Source organism: Pimephales promelas, chromosome 3 (assembly GCF_988280905.1).
Source record: "Pimephales promelas chromosome 3, fPimPro1.hap1.1, whole genome shotgun sequence".
Taxonomy (NCBI): domain Eukaryota; kingdom Metazoa; phylum Chordata; class Actinopteri; order Cypriniformes; family Leuciscidae; genus Pimephales; species Pimephales promelas.
The window spans coordinates 1,874,349-1,893,564 of record NC_142771.1 but is presented as its reverse complement, the minus strand read 5'-3'; the positions used below and the strand labels follow the sequence as shown (position 1 = coordinate 1,893,564).

At 37.9% G+C, this 19,216-nt stretch overlaps 1 protein-coding gene across 2 annotated transcripts; it reads left to right on the top strand.

Annotated features, from left to right (window-relative positions):
- The first annotated feature begins 674 nt into the window (after nucleotides 1–674).
- On the top strand, nucleotides 675–17,654 carry LOC120491746 (interferon-induced very large GTPase 1). 2 transcript variants are annotated; one of them, XM_089128997.1, is made up of 6 exons: nucleotides 675–3,013; nucleotides 3,376–3,498; nucleotides 4,445–4,598; nucleotides 6,388–6,423; nucleotides 6,578–7,150; nucleotides 10,791–17,654. In XM_089128997.1, exons 3-6 carry the CDS (start codon nucleotides 4,577–4,579, stop codon nucleotides 17,357–17,359), a joined length of 7,200 nt encoding a protein of 2,399 aa, XP_088985123.1. In that variant the 5' UTR covers nucleotides 675–3,013; nucleotides 3,376–3,498; nucleotides 4,445–4,576; the 3' UTR covers nucleotides 17,360–17,654. The 2 variants fall into 2 exon arrangements, with proteins under 2 accessions (XP_088985123.1, XP_088985122.1); XM_089128996.1 differs by having other exon boundaries at nucleotides 3,376–3,514.
- The last annotated feature ends 1,562 nt before the right edge of the window (nucleotides 17,655–19,216 follow it).

Genomic DNA, 19,216 nt, shown 5'->3' with positions numbered 1-19,216 from the left:
CGTTAAAGGTCACTTCCTGTTGCCAGCAGGTGGCGCTATGACTTAGGGTGAATGTCGGCATGTAGATTTGTTCAGGGCGGGACTCTAGTCAAATGTGTAAAATTTCGTGCAGGTCTGGGCATTTACAGCCAAGTTATTACAACTTCCTGTTTCATGGCGAATCTTCGACGCCACGGACACGCCCATCGACGAAAACGCGCAGATAGCACAACTTTACATCGTCAATGCCTTTAGAACGCACAGCAGAAATTTTAAGTCCATCCGACTAAATCCCTAGGAGGAGTTCGTAAAAGTACGGAGTCTGTAAATCGTCCAAAAATGGCCGCCAAATTCAAAATGGCGGACATCCTGTCGAGTTTAGGGTATGGGTTCTTGAGGCTTTTTTGTGCGTCTTGATATGATACACGTCCCCACCAAATTTCGTGCATGTAGGTTGAACGTGGACGAGGGGCTAATTTTTTCCAATTTTCTAGGTGGCGCTATCGTGCCATTTTGCCCCGCCCATCCGCGAAACCCACAAAATACGAAATTTTTCACCAGTCCTGACATGCGTGCCAAATTTGGTGAGTTTTTGAGCATGTTGCGGCCCCGAAAATGGCACTTACTTTGCAGAAAAAAGAAAAAAAAAAAAAAAAAAAAAATAATAATCCTAACAGTTTCAATAGGGTCCTCGCACTGTTAGTGCTCGGGCCCTAAAAACAGTTAATGACCGTCAGCAATGGCTGCCATACAAAACCCATAAAATGAATGTAAAATCGCCTAATTTAAATAAGTGCAGAAGTAGAAATCCTCATTAAGCTTTTTAACAGAAACGCAGTTATTATTTCACATATTTTCCAGAATTTTTATTAAGAAAAATGTAAGTGATGTATGATTTACTATCACTGCATCAGCAACTACACAGTTACTGTCAGTTAAATAAAGCATCATGCAACATTTCATCAGTGTTGCTCTGCTCATCAAAGCTTCAGCTGTTTGTTCGGCTCTCCGTTACATGGTTTGTAAACTCGCCAAAGTAATATAAATACAGAGTCTCCTCACTATATATTCAAACACATATAATATATGGTATATATAATACTGGTAATACCGCAAAAATGGCAGGATCGGAGCCGATACCAATCCTGAGTATCGGATCGGGATATACCTGCTTTTAGGGGACCCAATACACAAACTTAACATATGATGACTTAGGTCAAATATCTACCATGCTGCTTATTGGTAGATGTCCAAAATTAACATAGGTAAGGCTTTATGTTGACATGATGAGCCCATTTCATGCATAGGCCATGACCATTCGCCTATCATACACCCCAACCCCCTCCCCTGACAAAATCATGCTTTCCTGAAAGGTCTGCATTGGGATACACTACCTGTTTTAGCCCTGAATAGGAAAACTCTAAAAAACGATTTTAAGCTATTTTAACACGTCGAGATTGGCCTAGTCAATCAGAACAGCTTTTAGGTTACCCAATACGTGTCAGTGTTCATCCAAACACTTTAATAAACACACGGGAAGTAACTCTGGCAAATACTCTCCGACTACAGTCACATGTGACCAGTGTTGGGTGTAACTAATTACTAAGTAATTAGTTACTGTAATTTAATTACTTTTCCCTTGAAAATGTAAAGTAAGGGATTACTCGTCATTTATCTGTAATTTAATTACAGTTACTTCTGATGTAATTGAGGTAAATACTGTGTATAGATCAATCCCATCTCACAGCGATTCATATGCATTTTATGAGGTGTCTAAATCGTACGACCGCACTTGTACAAATTTGTATGAAAAAAGTGAAATATCATGAGATCAGACATAAAACAATAGTGGGTTTAACATCAAAATGTATTGTCTGATGTTAAAAAAGTGTGTTTTTATAATGTAACCTTCTCCACCTTGGTCAGTTTAAGGATAATTCACTGAATTTTATAGTATTTATTTGAAAGAATTAAAACAGATTCATGTCTATCCTTGTATTATTCAGCTGGTTGGGATTGATATGGGATTTTGAAAGTAATTGGTAATTAAAAGTAATTAAATACTTTTTAGAGAGAGTAATTAGTACAGTAATCTAATTACACTGTTGAAGAGGTAATTAGTAACTAGTAATTAATTACTTTTTTAGAGTAACTTACCCAAAACTGCATTTGACGCATATCTGACACAAGTTGTGTTACTATAATACATTAGTGTGTACAAGGTTTCAACAACACACTGCTGTGTAACACATTAGTTGGGTTTAACGTAACACAAAATGTGTAATCCTTATAAACACAGAGATGTGTAAAGAAACGACACAGGTTGTGTGTTAAAATCTACACAACATGTGTCATTTTTAACATCTCTTTTTACAGGTTGTGTTATTTTCAACATCATTTTATAAGAGTGCACCAGTGTAAATAAAACTTATTTACACACAATATTTTGTCAGTTGCTACATTTTAATCTAATTCAAAGTGCAAACATAATGAAAGCTTAGTGACAATAACACACTGGTTGAGTTAAAAGTAACACAAAATGTGTTGTCTTTAACTAGACACACAGGTGTGTTAAGATATAACACAGGTTGTGTTGTTTTTAACACACGTTTTAGGTTTTTCAGTAACTTTAGACAAAGTTTGATTGTTAGTCTGAAGAGTAAAATAATTTATTTTGATAGATGGACCACGTGATAGCGGTCTTTGCGAAACCTCGTTGATAAAACAATAATAGAAAAATAACTTATTAAATTCGCGTGTTAGTTTTCATTTACCTCGGTCAAACCAATGCCCACCGAATGCGAGCGCGCTCCCGCGACCGGGTCACGTTTCATGTCGATGGTGATCATTATTTTCTGCGCAGATTTTGCTCAACCGAACTGTACCTTGAACTTTAACCTGCACTTTCCGTCACAGATTGAAACCGGGTTTTATCTTTGTAATGTGACTGACTCCGCCTGCATACCTCTTCCTGCTGCTTTCATTTTGAAGGGAAGAAAGAAACGTCTAAACTCAATGAAACTTCGACACAGAGGTATGGTTTCTTTATAAAAACCCTCTTTGTGTTTGTTAAATGAAATGTAAGTGACATCTGTAACAGAACTGAATGTGATTAATAACTTAATGAGGTAGTGTAACGTGGGTTTCAGCCTATCAGAAACAAATGAGACTTCTTTTGGTACAGATGTAACATGTGAAATGAGATTTTAGAACAAACAAACAATGTCAAATTACTGCATTAGTTGTAAGTGTAAAGATTAAAGATCTGTCGCATGTTGTATGCACCGATACCACTTTTTAAGGTTCAAGTATTGTTGTGATTAAGTTTCAATGATGAAGTGAATGAGGAAGCTCTCAGTTTTACTTCATCATGAGGATTTATTTCAACTCCTTCAGGTGCGCTACATCAGCAAATACACAACTGAGTCTTCCAGGACCTGTACAAGTGCTGTAGCCAATAAGAACACAGGATACATTGTATGTGGCATGTGATTGGTTCCTAGCAGAAGAAAACTACAAGTAGGAGTACCTTCTGGTACTAGGTTAGTTTTTCTCTCTTTTTTTTCTGTGATGTGGCAATTTTCCACAGTAAGAGAAATGATCATCATATAATTTAAATATTTCCACACTGCTGAGGCTGACGTTGTGTGTCTGTGCACTGGAAAGAGTATTTTTACGAGTACGAGTACAAGTACTTGAGCTCAGTATCAGTGCATCCCTATCATGTTGTTCAACTGATTATATATTTTGGACTTATTTATTGAATCAAGTCGCAGAGAGCAGCTTATTTACATCAGTAAATCTGCAGGTGCTTTTATTTAAAGGAGTAGTTCACTTTTAAAAAAACGTTTGCTGATAATTTACTCACCCCCATGTCATCCAAGATGTCCATGTCTTTCTTTCTTCAGTCGAAAAGAAATTAAGGTTTTTGATAAAAACATTCCAGGATTTTCTCCATATAATGGACTTCAATGGGAACCAAACGGTTCAAGGTCCAAATGAGAGTTTCAGTGCAGCTTCAAAGGGCTTTAAACGACACCAGACGATGAATAAGGGACCCTTCGAGTCACGAATCGAAAAAAGATTTGTTCATTTTGATAAATGAGTTCAGGAGAGTCACTTTAACTTAAAACTTTAACTTTTGTATTTATTTTTGAAATGAGCGATCGTTTCGCTTGATAAGACCCTTATTCGTCGTCAGGAATCGTTTAAAGCCCTTTGAAGCTGCACTGAAACTCTCATTAGGATCTTGAACCATTTGGTTCCCATTGAAGTCCATTATATGCAAAAAATCCTGGAATGTTTTCATCAAAAACCTTAATTTCTTTTTGACTAAAGAAAGAAAGACATGGACATCTTGGATGAGTAAATTATCAGCAAAAGTTTTTTTAAAAGTGAACTACTCCATTAAAGTGGCTTGCCGTGAATTGAAGCTGAATGTTTGATCAGTGTGTTTGATGATTAGGAATCGAACCTGTGAATATCAGCAGATGTGCAGCTTCATACGACATGAACAGAGTCTCAGGATTGTGGAGAACTGTTGCAGGACGTCAGGAGTCGCAGATCAGCTGAAGACTTAGAGAAACAGAATATCAACATGTCCAGGCCAGACATCACAGGTGATGAACACAGACACGTCTGAATCTGACATTAATGCTCAAACATATCTGATATCAGTGTTAATATGGTTAAATATCAAACTGAAGCTGATTTAAAAATAACATTTACTTAAAATAAAAGTTTTTTTTGGGGCAAAATTACATTTTCTTACTAGCCAAAACAAAGTCTGTCTTACTAAACTAAAAATTTCCAATTGAAAACCTTCAAACTTTCTAGTTAAGACTTTTTCAAGATGACTTTTTTTATCCAGGCCTAATTGTAAAATGTTACCAAATTATAATAAACATCATGTACACATGTTACAATAACGCTGATTCAATCCTGATTCGAGTGGCTATTAAATACAAATTCACAATTCAGCATTAACATTCACCATGTTTATTCTAATTTGAAGGGCTTTGATAACAAATCTGTGAAAATAAAATGCATTACGAGTAAAAAAAAGTTTTATATTGCATGTTTATTCAGGTAGCGAATTGTGTTGCACAATGATGAATAACTCCGCCTATTTCTCTTGTTGAATAATTAACAGGTTTTGTTGTAAATTCACGGACACTGCATGACTTACAGTGCTTGACTTTTTCGTGAAAAAGGAGTGAAGAGTTTTCTTTTTGCCATTTTGAACTCTATGAAATGGATTGCAACGTTGATCTAGGAAACAACGTTGATCTGGCATTGTTTTGCTCATCGAATTAACGTTGAACCATCGTCAGACGCGGCATTCTTCAAAGCTAAATGAAAATCGACGCAATTGGTTTGCTTTCCTCAAGTCGATTTTCCGTTAGTTTTGAAAGAACGACGCGTCTGACGTTGGTTCAACGTTAATTCGATGAGCAAAACAATGCCAGATCAACGTTGTTTCGATGTCATGTTTCACGTTGATTCAATGTCAGTTTGCTATCTGGGATGGGCGTGTCGTAGGCTAATGCACGAGTGACTGATTACCATGGAAACGTGAAAGTCACGTATGTAGATAGACTATCCTTTCAGCGTGTTTATGAACGCCGTTGACTTAACGTTATATAAAGATATGACTTACCTCAACCCCGTCCCTAAACTTAACCGTCACTGGGGTTAATGGCATTTATGACTGGAGATTTGACTGCGTGTTCGGACACGCGTAATGACGCGGACGTTAATGGCGTAGACATATACGCATACACGCGGATACACGCGGATAGCACAAAATGCGTTGAGATAACACGCCACCTGACTCGAAAGTGGCGTATATGTTTACGCAAAAGTCATGATGTCATGTTGCTTTGGATCCTAAATCTCGATGTAGGGTATATACACACCCGCGAAAACCTCAGCTTGTCGTAGACACACTTTTCGTATGAAAAAGTGTGGGGGACGAATTTACATTGTATAAAAAGTGGTGAACGCGTAATCTACACCTATGCTAGAATGAACACGTTCACTGTAGCGTTCATCAGGCAGTAATACAGTTCACGTTCGCCCAAAATAATATCGTCACAGTCAAACCCCTAGTTACACCAGCGATTTCAAAGCGTGTTTTTAAGACTGTCTTTGGTTCACTGCAGTTTTAAGAAGGAAATACTCAGCAATGCTGTCCACTTATGAATGTAAAGCATATTAAAAACACCACAGACAACATTAAACGCTGCATTTTCACCAGGGCATTTTTTTTTTTTAAAGATTGTTAATATTACTTTTTAGATTCAGATTGTATATCTTTATTCGGTGTAATTTAATTAATTAATTCCTGTAGGACACAATAATGTTCACCAGATTCACTAACAATCTGTTTGTGTGTTTATTTTTCAGCGGAAAGAAGAAGTCCAGACTTGAATCGCCCCGACTGTACGTTAAACTGATTTACAGTAACTGCATTATGATACGGTTATACGGATTTGATGAACTGTGTCTGATATTTAGCGCTGTAAATGCTAAGCAGGAAAATAATCACAAATTCTGCTTGTGTTTGTCAAATCTAGCACTTATTTCCCTTTATCAGTTTCAGAGAAGCTGAATCTGGCTGTGTGTGGAAGTGACGACACATTAAAGTCGTCCATATCAGAGCTGATCCTGCAGCAGAAAGACAGAAGATCAGACGTGGATCTTCATGGGCGTCTGATCAGTCTGGTGGAGCTCCCGGCTCTCATTCATCTCTCAGAGGAGGAAGTGATGCGTCACTGTGTGTCTCTGTGTCATCCTGGAGTTCATGCTTTACTCCTCATAGTTCCTGAAGCTCCACTCAATAATGAAGACAAAGCAGAAATGGAGAAGATCCAGAGGATATTCGGCTCCGGAGTCAACAAACACATCATGATCCTCATAATGCAGACTTCAGCAGAGCTCAGTGAAGGAACACAGTCTGTCATCGAGAGTTTTGGAGGACGACAACAATGTTTTGGTCCCACCACACAAGTGTCCACGTTGATGGAGAACATTGAGCAGATGGTGAAAGAAAACGGAGGAGAGTTTTTCTCCACAGAAACATTTCTGGAGGCGCAGATGAAGAAACTGCTGCAATTTGAAGAGATGAAGAAGAAACTCGACTCACTAGAGACAAATTTACTGTCACGAGGTAATGACCAGAAAAATGTAAACTAAACTAAACTCTTAAACTAAAAAGAGCAATTCTAGATGGGACATTAACTAAATTGAATCGTTTATGTGTTTTTTTGTCTTTTACAACAGTACAGGTGAAATTCAGAACTTTCTAAAATAAAAATAAAACAAGGTCAAAGATCAAGCTTAGAGGGATAGTTCACCCAAAAATGTAAATTTTGTATTCAGTATTTACTCTCCCTCATGTTGTTCAACCCCGTAAGACTTTCGCTCATCATCCGAACACAAATTAAGATATTTTTGATTAAATCTGAGAGCTGGATCACTCCTTCTGTGTTGCAGCGCTTCTGTGTTGTACGTCACATAGGCGTACTATTGTTAAACGAATGAAATGGACAGTAAATAGAAAAATATATTATTATAAAACAATGTACATTATTTTAATGTTGCTGTGGGACAATGTAAGAGAAATCTGTTAACTTAAATATTAAAATAGTATCATTACTAAACTGGAACAACGAAACACAATAGATGAACTTTTAATATTTTTTGCACAGCACAACTGGCCGACAAATAATTGTGTAAAAAAATGTGGTTCTTTATATTCGATGACACACTCAAAAGTATTTACATAAAGACCACACAGCAAACATTATACAATAACCTACCCCATGGCTTCACACTAATGCAATACTGTTTGATGAGTAGCAGTACAAATAAACCTTAGAAAATCTGAAATTCATCCAATGTTTGGTGTCATATGGCTCGTTTCCACAGAGGGGTACGGGTCGGGTACACCATGATCAGGCTTGCGTTTCCACCGCTAACAGTACCCTTACTTGATTGGCGTAGTATGCTGGAAAGAAGCGACGTCATTTTCGCGCGAAGAAAGCCACTAGAAACAAGCGCTGGCATTAGGCGTTTCTCAATACCAAGTAGCCAACGCAAAGTCCGAATCAGAAAAATGATCACGAGATCGCGAGTCGCGAGGAAAGGCTGTTCCAGGCGCGGGACACGAGCGCGAGCGTCCAGTGATCCCTTGGAATGGATCTCAGTCAAATTATCATAAATCTATAAATAAATCACAGATTTGAGCTTTAAAAAACTACTTTCTCGCCTGAAAAACTCTTAAAACTACATTTCGTGACACAATAACAGTAGCACGCGCAAGTGACGATACTCCGTCCACCAATCAGCGTTCTGCAGTGAGTCTAGCTCCGCCTTTTAGTACCCTTTCACTGTGCTAGGTACCCCAACAGAAGGGTACCCAAAAAGTGGTACGGTTCGGCTTTTTGGTACCATTCACAACTTTTGACAGTGGAAACGCAAATTATTGCGTACCGTACCGTACCACTCAGTGGAAACGAGTCAATAGAGTCAATGGTTGCATTTGCAGCGATGGCGAGCAGAGCAATAATCGTCCCGTGACAGAAGTGAAGCAGTTACAAGGTGTAATCCACAATTATTCCAAACCCCATATGACCACAGTCAAGCTTTGGAAACACTATCCTTAGGGTATTAAATTATCATGTTCAAGTCAAATTGCAGCCTTGAGACTCATCGAAACATATGACAAACAGATTATATTCAAAGAGTCCTTCTACAAACAAAACAAATACATACTTCAATTAGATGTTGTTTTTAAACCAAACAATAGCCGAAACCCCTTCCCCCAAAATACAGCTTACACAGAAATAACTTCGGTTGAAATAACTAATCATAGAAAGAAAAACACTTACTTGATTGATCTTGAGACAATAGTTTCTCAATCTGGACTCTAAACAAATTGTGTGGGGATAAAGAGAAGAACCATGCTTCTCTCTCCACACCCTTGTCCTAACTTCTTCTTCTTTCCGGTTTAATGGCAGTTTGCAAACCAAACTTTAATGATGCATTCCCGCCACCTACTGGATTGGAGTGTGGATAACGTTATGGTAGTACTGACCTAAATCCTGTTAATTAAATGAGTATCCTTTAAAAAATGAAATAATAATTCATATATTTTAAATTGCTTTGGGCCATTCCCTAATAATGCTTTGATAGACAAATCTTCAATTTCCATTTCTCTTAATAATTTAAATCTTTCTCTCGTATACGCCTCACACTTTAACAATACATGTTCTACTGTTTCCATATTTCCTGAACTGCATTTGTCACAATATCCAGTCTGGTATTTCCCAATCCTGGCCATACTTTGATTTAATAAACAATGGCCAATACGCATTCTTGAAATTATAACATCCCTCCTTCTATTACCATTTTTTTTTCTTACTGAACCAACTGTTCCTTGAATTTTGTATAGATGCCGACCCATATTTCCACTCCTTGTCCTAACTTCTTCTCCTACATAGCTATATACAACGGAGCATGGCACTTGGAGCCCCCTACTGCATAGTAGTGGAATTACATGCAAAGAATGAATACCAGGAACCAAACTCTGTGTGGTTGCACTTAACGTCAACTGCGTTCATAAACACGCTGAAAAGCGACTATGCGTGTTGACAGCACACCAAAAATGGAAATACGAATTAACATGTCATACACACGCTACTTCATGAGATCAGTCTGCAATCTAATATAATTTCTTACCATTTCGGAGAGAAATGTTGTCGCTCGTTCATCTGCTAGTCGTGGGTCTTTCAAGCGGAGACTCAGTTTGAATATAATGATGCATTTAAAAGTTAATGTCTTACGTATCTTTACAAAAGTTCACAATTCTTCTGCAGATGCAATATAATGTAACCAACACTGAATAAATACATTTTCGTCAAGTTAGATACTGATAATTAATCACTCAAACCCCTTTCTCTAAACGCCTCAACACAACCGCCGGACTCGCGCATCCTCCATGTCTGTAGTTCTTTAACACTTTTCACTCGTGTTTGTAGTTCTAACCGAATCTCGTTAGCGTGTGCATCGATCTACACTTCAGATTCTGACCGGATATAGTAGACCATCCGGGTCTCTTTGGATCACTCATTTCAACATACTACGATTTGGGACGTACTAATTGTATTTTTGAATACTATTTAGGGCGGATAGTATGCGAATTGGGACGCAGCACTATCGAGCGCGCTCTCGGACACACTCGGTTTTATTTTATTTTATTGTCAGCAACTTTAATGGAGGGAACAGTACTGTAATTAGTTTGATTACTCGTTACTGAAAAAAATAACGCCGTTAGTAACGCCATTTATTTATAATTTATATATTTATATTAGGGCTGTGCAAAAATTAATTGCGATTAATCGCATCCAAAATAAAAGTCTGTGTTTCCATAATATATTTGTGTGTGCTGTATAAAATTATTTTGTATATATAAATACCTATGCATGCATGTATATATTTAAGAATTATTTGCGCTTAAAAAATATAAATATTTTATATATGAAAAACACATTTTCTTAAAAATATACATGCATGTGTGTGTATTTATATATACAAAATAATTATATACAGCACACACAAATATATTATGTAAACACAGACTTTTATTTTGGATGCGATTAATCGCAATTAATTTTTGCACAGCCCTAATTTATATTCTTCCTAGTTTTCCTTGCAAATACAGTGAGCTTCGTGGTGGCGGTAACAATATTACTTTTAGCTACAGTATATTGCATATCATTTTTAAAAATTATTTTCCTCTTTTACAGGTTCAACAGAGAGTAAAGATGAATTAAGGATTGTGCTGCTGGGAAAAACTGGAGTTGGGAAGAGTGCAACTGGAAACACAATCTTAGGAAGAAAAGCGTTTACAGCAGAAACATCTCATGAATCAGTGACTAAAGAGAATCAGAGAGAAACATCTGACATCAACGGCCGACGCGTTTCTGTGATCGACACTCCAGGACTGTTTGATACTGAACTCACGAATGAGGAGATCCAGAGAGAAATCAGCAACTGCATTCCCATGATCCTGCCGGGACCGCATGTGTTTATCATTGTGCTCAATTTAGGACAACGATTCACTCGAGAAGAAGCAACATCAGTGAAGATCATCCAGGAGACGTTTGGAGAGAAATCTTTAATGTTCACCATGGTGCTCTTCACCAGAGGAGACTATCTGAAGGACAAAACCATTGACCAGTTTCTGGGTAGACCTGGATCTGCTCTGATGAACCTGATCGAAGAGTGTGGAAACAGATATCATGTGTTCAACAATAATCAGACTGGAGACCGAACACAGGTGTCTGATCTACTGGAGAAGATAGATGACATGGTGAACGCAAATGGAGGGAGTTTCTACTCCTGTAAGATGTTCAGAGAGATGGAGAGAGAACAACAAGAACGACAGATAAAGATCCTGATGGACAGAGAAGAACTGATGAAGAAACTAGAAGAAGAAATGAAAAGAGAACGAGAGATGTTTAAAAATAAAATAGAGCAAATGACGAAAGAAAAAGAAAAACTGCTAATGAAATACGAGACAGAAATAGACAGACTGATGAACAGAAACGAGAATGAGAGGAAGAAAAGAGAAGAGGAATGTATAAACCGAGAAGAACGATATAAAACATTAATGAAAGAGAAAGAAGATCTTCAGTCTAAGCATGAAGCAGAAGAAAACAAGATGAAGATCCTGATGGAGAGAATGGAGCAAATGAACAGAGAAAGAGAAGAACTGATGAAACAGAAAGAGAGAGAAGACCGATATAAAAGAGAAACGAAGGAACAGGAGGTGCAGATGAGAGATGAAATGAAGAAAATAAAAGAGATGTGTAAAGATGAATTAAATGAAATGAGGCAAGACAAAGAGACTGTGAAAAAAGAAAAAGACAGTCTTCAGATCAAATACCACACAGACATAGACAGACTGATGAACACAATCGAGAATGAAAGACAAAATCATGAGAAAGACAGAAAGAGAAGAGAAGAAGAATTCAATGAGAGAGAAGAACGATTTAAAAGAGAAATGAACGAGAGAGAGGAGCTCGAGAGAAAGATACGAGACGAGATGAGACGAGAAATGGAGGAAATGAAGCAAGAAAAAGAAAAACTTCAGATCACATACAAAACAGAAATAGACAGTCTGATGGACAGAATACAGAATGAACGACAGAATCATGAAAAAGAGAGAAAGAGAAGAGATGATGAATATACAGAAAGAGAAGAACAATATAAAACACGGATGAGAAGAGAACAAGAGGATTGGGACCGGCAGAAACTGGAGGAAAAGACGAGAAGAGAAGAAAGTGAGAAAAGGAGAGAGAGAGAAAGAGTCATTTGTGATGAACAGATTCAGAAACTGAGGACTGAAATGGAGGGAATAATCAGAGAGAAAGAGATGACGATGGAGAAAGAACGACAGAATTATGAAAGTGAGAGAGAGAAAAGAGAAGAAAGTGAGAAAAGAAGAGAGAGAGATAAACAGATTCGTGATGAACAGATTCAGAAACTGAAGACTGAAATGGAGGGAATAATCAGAGAGAAAGAGAGAATGGAAAGAGAGAGACAGGGACAACTAGATGATGTAGAGAAGAGACGGAAAGAAATAAAAATAAGAGAAGATCAACAACAGATCTTTAAAGAAAAACTGGAGAGAAGTGGAAGACAACCAATCAAGCATCTGTTTCACACACTTCATCTTCACAATAAACTAAGAGTTGCAGATGTTCTTCAGATAACTGAGTATTCATTACAGTCACGTGAGTCTTGTGCTGAAGAGGAGCTGATTCAGACTTTCACACAAAAACTACTGATGATGGACTACAGAGCCAGATATATTAAAACTACAGAGACCCATGAGGAACATCACATTCAACAAAGAGACAGTGACTCAGACAGAGACAGTGATGAAATGTTTATGTCAGACGAAGAAGACAGACAATCTGAACTCATTCACCCGATGGATGTTCAGATGGCTGTGTTTCATTGTGCTGATGGTTTCCTGAAGCAGTTGATGGTCACTAAACTGTCCCAGTGTCAGTACGCTCTGCCTCTGCTTGTCCCTGATCCATTCACACAACAGATTGAGTTTCCTCTCTGGACATTCAGACAAATCAACAAGAGCTGGAAGATGATAAACACTGACAATGAGATCATCAGTCAAACCCATCCGATCTGCAAGGCAGAAACTCCAATGGTGTCCTTCTTCAGGTTTGACTCTGTGTCTTCATCCAAGTCTGAGCTAATGAACAGTCTGATCAATGAGAGACACAACACGTTCTTCCACAGGAACTGTCCAGGCAGCAGCAGCACCAGAGTCCTGATGGATGGAGTGGTGGAGATCGCCTGGTTCTGCCCGTCTGGATCAAATGATGATAAATTCACGGACTGTGTTGCGTTCTGTAATCTACACGGGGATGCAGGAGAACATGAGAAACAGCTGCAGATCCTCACTGGAATGGCCTCAGTCAATGTTGTTCTTCTACCACGACTGGACAAGAATGACAGAAATGCAATAATAATACAAAATCTGTACAGTGAAAGAAAGCCATTGATTTGTCTTTTTACAGAGGATGAATCTACTGTTATTCAGACAAAGAAAGGGAAATTCAAGATTGGTCTGAAAGACAGAAATCTGGCAGATGTATCTGAAGAACTCAGAAGAGCGATAAATGAGTGTCTCTCAGAATCAACTTCCACTTTCAGACTTGAAGATTTGTCCAAACACTCAGACATCAGAGATGATGAGGAAGATGATGAAGACTGCAGGAGAGGGAGAGAAGCAGCACAGCAGATGATGAGTTTGCTGGAGAAGAAAGATCTGACAGAAGTCAAAGATTCATTTCTGCCTCATCAGGGGAAACTGTGGCGTCAGTGGAGTCAGAAGAACAAAGAACTACATCGACCTCAAGGAGATGATATAGAAATGGACATCAGTAGAAAACAAACAGAGATGAAGAAAATCCGTCAAATGCAGCATGAAACTGACGTCAGTGTGTTTATGACATACTTTATTAAAGAAATAAACTCACATAGTGAACATGAAAAGATGTTTTTCCTTAAATGGCTAATAATCCTCCTGGATGAATCTACATCAGCAGGTCTTGCTGCTTTACATCATAAGTATGATGAAAAATGGTCAACAGTCTTAAAACTGAAAGACTATCATGATAAATCTCAAAAACTGACAGCTGAACAAACTGACCTTGAGAGAATATCTAGGGATCTTCAGACTGTATCCTTTGGTTTGGAGCACATCATGAGGGAGATCGGTCAGATCTATGAATCATGTTCATCTGTGGAGAAGAACAAGAAAGATCTGCCGTTTGACTCCTCTTCTCTCCCGAGTCTCGCAGCAGAGATGATGATCTCTGGGTTTCCACTGGAGCTGATGGATGGAGATGCTGCTCATGTTCCTGTGATCTGGATCTCTGCTGTTCTAGATCAACTCATCCAGAAACTGGGAGACCAGAGAGTCTTTGTGCTGTCGGTTTTAGGGATTCAGAGCTCTGGGAAATCCACCATGCTGAACGCCATGTTTGGACTCCAGTTTCCCGTCAGTGCTGGCAGAACAACCAGAGGAGCTTTCATGCAGCTGGTCAAGGTCTCAGACGAGATGAAGACACAGATGAACTTTGACTATATTCTGGTTGTTGATACTGAGGGTCTTCGTGCTCTAGAACTGACTGGAAGATCAACAACACATCATGACAATGAATTGGCCACATTTGTTGTTGGTCTTGGAAATATGACACTAATCAACATCTTTGGAGAAAACCCATCTGAGATGCAGGACATTCTTCAGATTGTCATTCAGGCCTTCATGAGGATGACGAAGGTCAGACTGAATCCCCGCTGTGTGTTTGTACATCAGAACGTTTCAGACGTCTCAGCTGGAGAGAAAAACATGGAGGGAAGGAGACGACTGCTGGAGAAACTGGATGAGATGACAAAACTCGCTGCTGAAGAGGAAGTCTGTGATGCCGAATGTTTCAGTGATGTCATTAGATTTGATGTCCAGAATGATGTGAAGTATTTCGCTCAGCTCTGGGAGGGAAGCCCACCAATGGCACCACCAAACCCAAAGTACTGCGACAATATTCAAGAACTAAAGAAAACTATTATGTGTCATGCCTCAAAATCACATAAAATGATGTTGATAGACCTAAAAGATCGTGTTAAAGATCTCTGGGAGGCTTTACTGAAGGAACGATTCGTCTTCAGCTTCAGAACTGCTCTGGAGATTTCAGTTTACAGGAAACTGGAGACCGAATACAGCAAGTGGTCCTGGAGTCTTCACAGTGCCATGATGGAAACTGAGAATAAACTACACAACCAAATAGAAAATGAAGCAATCCATGAGGTTGAGGAAACTGATCTTCAAAGAGAACTGAAGAAGACAAGTGAAGAAGTGGAAAAATCAATGTCTGAATTCTTTGAGAAAGACAGAGATAAAGATATACTGATTCAGTGGAAAACATCATTTGAAATCAAAACTAAAGAGCTTCAGGAAAAGATTGTGAGAGAAACAAGGAAGAGATTAAATGATATTCTTAATCAGCGAGACCTGAAGAAAAAGATTGATGATCTGAGGACACAACATGAAAACACTCTCTATGAAAAGACCAAGGAACTTGCCTTACAACTCAAAAACAAAGCAAATGATGAAGAAACACTGAAGAAAGAGTTTGATTTGTTTTGGGATCAGAGTGTTAATAAGATCCCCAGAGACACTCAGGCAATCAGAGACATTGATATATTTAGAGATGTGAAATTACTCCTTGGTGACAATTTTAAAATCGTTCCTGTAGACCACTGGAAAGATGGTAGTGAGTACAACGACATTTTCACTGTGGAAAGTTATTCTGAATATGTTGTTTTCAACAATCCAAACAACCCAGTTAAAAGGTTGATAACGAGTATTAACAGAAATGTGAAGAAACTTGGATTTCCTCGACCTCAAGATGATGAAGCCAAGATAAGATCATTTGTCACAGATGTTGCTCAGCAGACAGAAAGAATTATTCAGTGTTTTAACATTTCAAAGATGGGCTACAACAAGAGCTACATTCAACAGGTCATAGATTACATCAAGGAGAGTATAACAGAACAAGAAAAAACATTGACATATAAGTTCAAAAATGAATTTTTTGTTGATTTGATTATTTCTATCTGTATGAGAGCAAACAAGACGATCACTGACCAACACAGACTGTTCAGAGAAGCCAATGATCCTGTAATATATGTTAACAAAAAAAGAGAAGAGTACTACAGTATTTTCCAGAAATACTGTCATGGAGTCGCATCAGCTGCCATTTTTGGAGAGATCATCTGTCAGAAACTCAAAGAGCCCATTGAGCAGAGTCTCTACAAGAGGACTGCCAGAGATCTGACACATGAAATGAGATCAAAGTGTGAATCACTGAATGGAAACAGATCAAAACTAGAGAAACACATCCTGAAGACACTGGCTGAAGAAGAGGATTTCAACAAATACATGAACTACATTCATAAACCCAGAGATCACTTCAAGAGTTTCATCAGAGATGAAGTCAGTCGGTACATTTCTAACATGTTTGATGACAGCATTATACACAAGATGAAGAAGAACATTGAACTCCTGAAGCAGAAGATCATGAAAGCAGCTCATGAATCTACTGAACATGTTCAAGTCTACAGAGGAGATGTGGGTTTGTGGTTGAAGAGTTTCTCACAGAAGCTCTCAGATGAGCTGATCTTCTCTGAAAAAGACCTCAGTGAAGTCAAACACGATGATGTTGATGATTTCAACTTCCTAGAAGATGTGATAAGACATGAGCTAACTGCGATAATGACTGACATCTGCAGTAGATTCAACATAATGACATTTCCAGTAAAGCTGGACTATAAGGACAGACCAGATGAGCTTCTGATTGGTCACTTCTGTCAGTGCTGTTGGGTTCAGTGTCCGTTCTGTAAAGCCGTCTGCACCAACACCATAGAAAACCATTATGGAGATCACAGTGTCCCTTTCCACAGAGTGTGGGGAATCAATGGGACATATTACAGCTCAACACCGAATCTCTGTCCTGATATTTGCACAAATTTAGTAGCAAGTCATCAGGATTTTTATACACCACATGGCAGGTTTAAATATAGAGATTACAGAAGAGCAGGAGGAGTGTATGCAGACTGGAGCATCACCTCTGACCTCTCTGAACTGCCCTACTGGAAGTGGTTTGTGTGTCGATTCCAGAAAGATCTGGAAAAACACTACAGTAAAACATTTGAGATACCAGATGAATGGAGAAGATACTCTAAACATGACGCTATTGAGAGTTTAGATAAATACATGTAATGGATTTCCAGAGATCCAGATCACAGATATCAATGAGTTTCTGTGACATGAGAATCTGAGCTCATCTACACCTCACAAGATCATTGCTTCATCAAATACACCAGAGATTCAATTCCTCATTTGTGATCTGAACTTATTTCTGAACATATGCCTAAATGATAAAGCTCAAACATCTCGATAATGAACTGAAACAGATCTGTGGTGATTGGTGATAGATGTTTGAAGTATACATGTGTTTGTTAAAGCTCAGTGCTGATGAGGAAAATGTGAGAAATAAACAGCAAATTAAACATCACGAAGCCGTCGATCTGATTTATGTGAAAATTACTCTGGAAAAAACTTCACTCAATAATGTCCACATCTCTGAGGACACATCGTGAATTGACTGACATTGTCCAGTGTCCTTTCACACTAGTTTAATATAGACATATTATGAAAAATTTAGGAATTGAATTGAAAAGACTAAAACAATCTATAGCAGAACGTCAGTCATTACACTGTAAAAAAAAAATATTTTCAAGATCACATTTTTCTTTTGTCAAATCAACTTAAATAATTTATTTAGTTCAGATAACTTATTATTTTGAGTTTCTGATGATTAAATCAATCTCCTTCATTGTATTAACTCACTTTTTCTAGTTCAATCAACTTAAAATTAAGGCAACCAGGTTACTAAATTTTTTAAGTTGAACCAACAATATTTTTTTTGGTAACACTTTACAATAAGGTTCGTTAGTTAACATTAGTTAACTACATTAGTTACTATGAACTAATAATGAATAGCACATATACAGCATTTGTTAATCTTTGTTAATGTTATTTTCAACATTTACTAATACTTGATTAAAATCTTAGTTAATGCACCGTGAACTAACATGAACAAACAATGAACAGCTTTATTTTCATGAACTAACATTAACAAAGATTAACAAATGCAGTAACAAATGTATTGCTCATGGTTAGTGCATGTTAGTAAATACATTAACTAATGTTAACTAATGAACCTTATTGTAAAGTGTTACCATTTTTTTTACAGTGTACTAAAATGCATTACTTAGACATTACTAAAACATATCTCATGGAAAATAATGTTTATTACACAATACTGTGATCAAGATCTCGCTGCATACGTCTAAACAACAAAACTAACGTCGACAGCCTGTGCTTCAGTCCAGGAGAACATCTACAAACATTGATGATTCGCTGTGTGTTGCTTTATTTAACACGCAGTGACTGTGTAGTTGCCGATCCAGTGGAAATCTCTTTATGTACAATTTATTTATATACATAGTTCCCACAGGCGAATTAATGTCACGTGACCTCCCCGGAGACGCCATCTTTGAGGGCAAAACCGCTGTGTTTACCATAGGCGTTTACAAAGTTTTATCAGAGAATGTCGTTTTACAAACAAATATTTATTTATGTTTATATTGTTATGCAAATCATGAAAAGACAAAGTGAAATAGATTATAAAGAGACTATTAAAACAAGACAGAGAGAGGTACAATGCGAACATTTCATTCATAAAAGGTGTGTATCCGTATGCAGTAACGAAGGAAGCACTGAGCACCGATTATGCAACTTTGCCTCAGATACAGTATTTTCATGTGTACCATTATCTGGTATTGGTGAGGAGTTTTTACACATGTGAGCAATTCCAAGCCTGGAAATCACTGGAAGTGTACGATCAGATTGACGTGGGGTTGGTTTGGTGACGTTTGCTCAAGTGCAATCAATTGAAAAGTAACTTAGTCATCATAGCGAAGTAGCGTGATGCTAATCTGTCTATTAAAAAGCCATAGCCTGCACAACTTAATTCCTATGTTCCCCTAAAAACAGTCACCGGTGATTTCTGTC

What these genes read in the sequence shown, in the direction of transcription:
- LOC120491746 (XM_089128997.1), top strand. Translation starts at nt 4,577, where the DNA reads ATGTCCAGGCCAGACATCACAG. An exon ending in GTCCAGGCCAGACATCACAG is followed by an intron (nt 4,599 to 6,387) that starts GTGATGAACACA and finishes TTTATTTTTCAG; the next exon opens with CGGAAAGAAGAAGTCCAGAC. An exon ending in GACAAATTTACTGTCACGAG is followed by an intron (nt 7,151 to 10,790) that starts GTAATGACCAGA and finishes CCTCTTTTACAG; the next exon opens with GTTCAACAGAGAGTAAAGAT.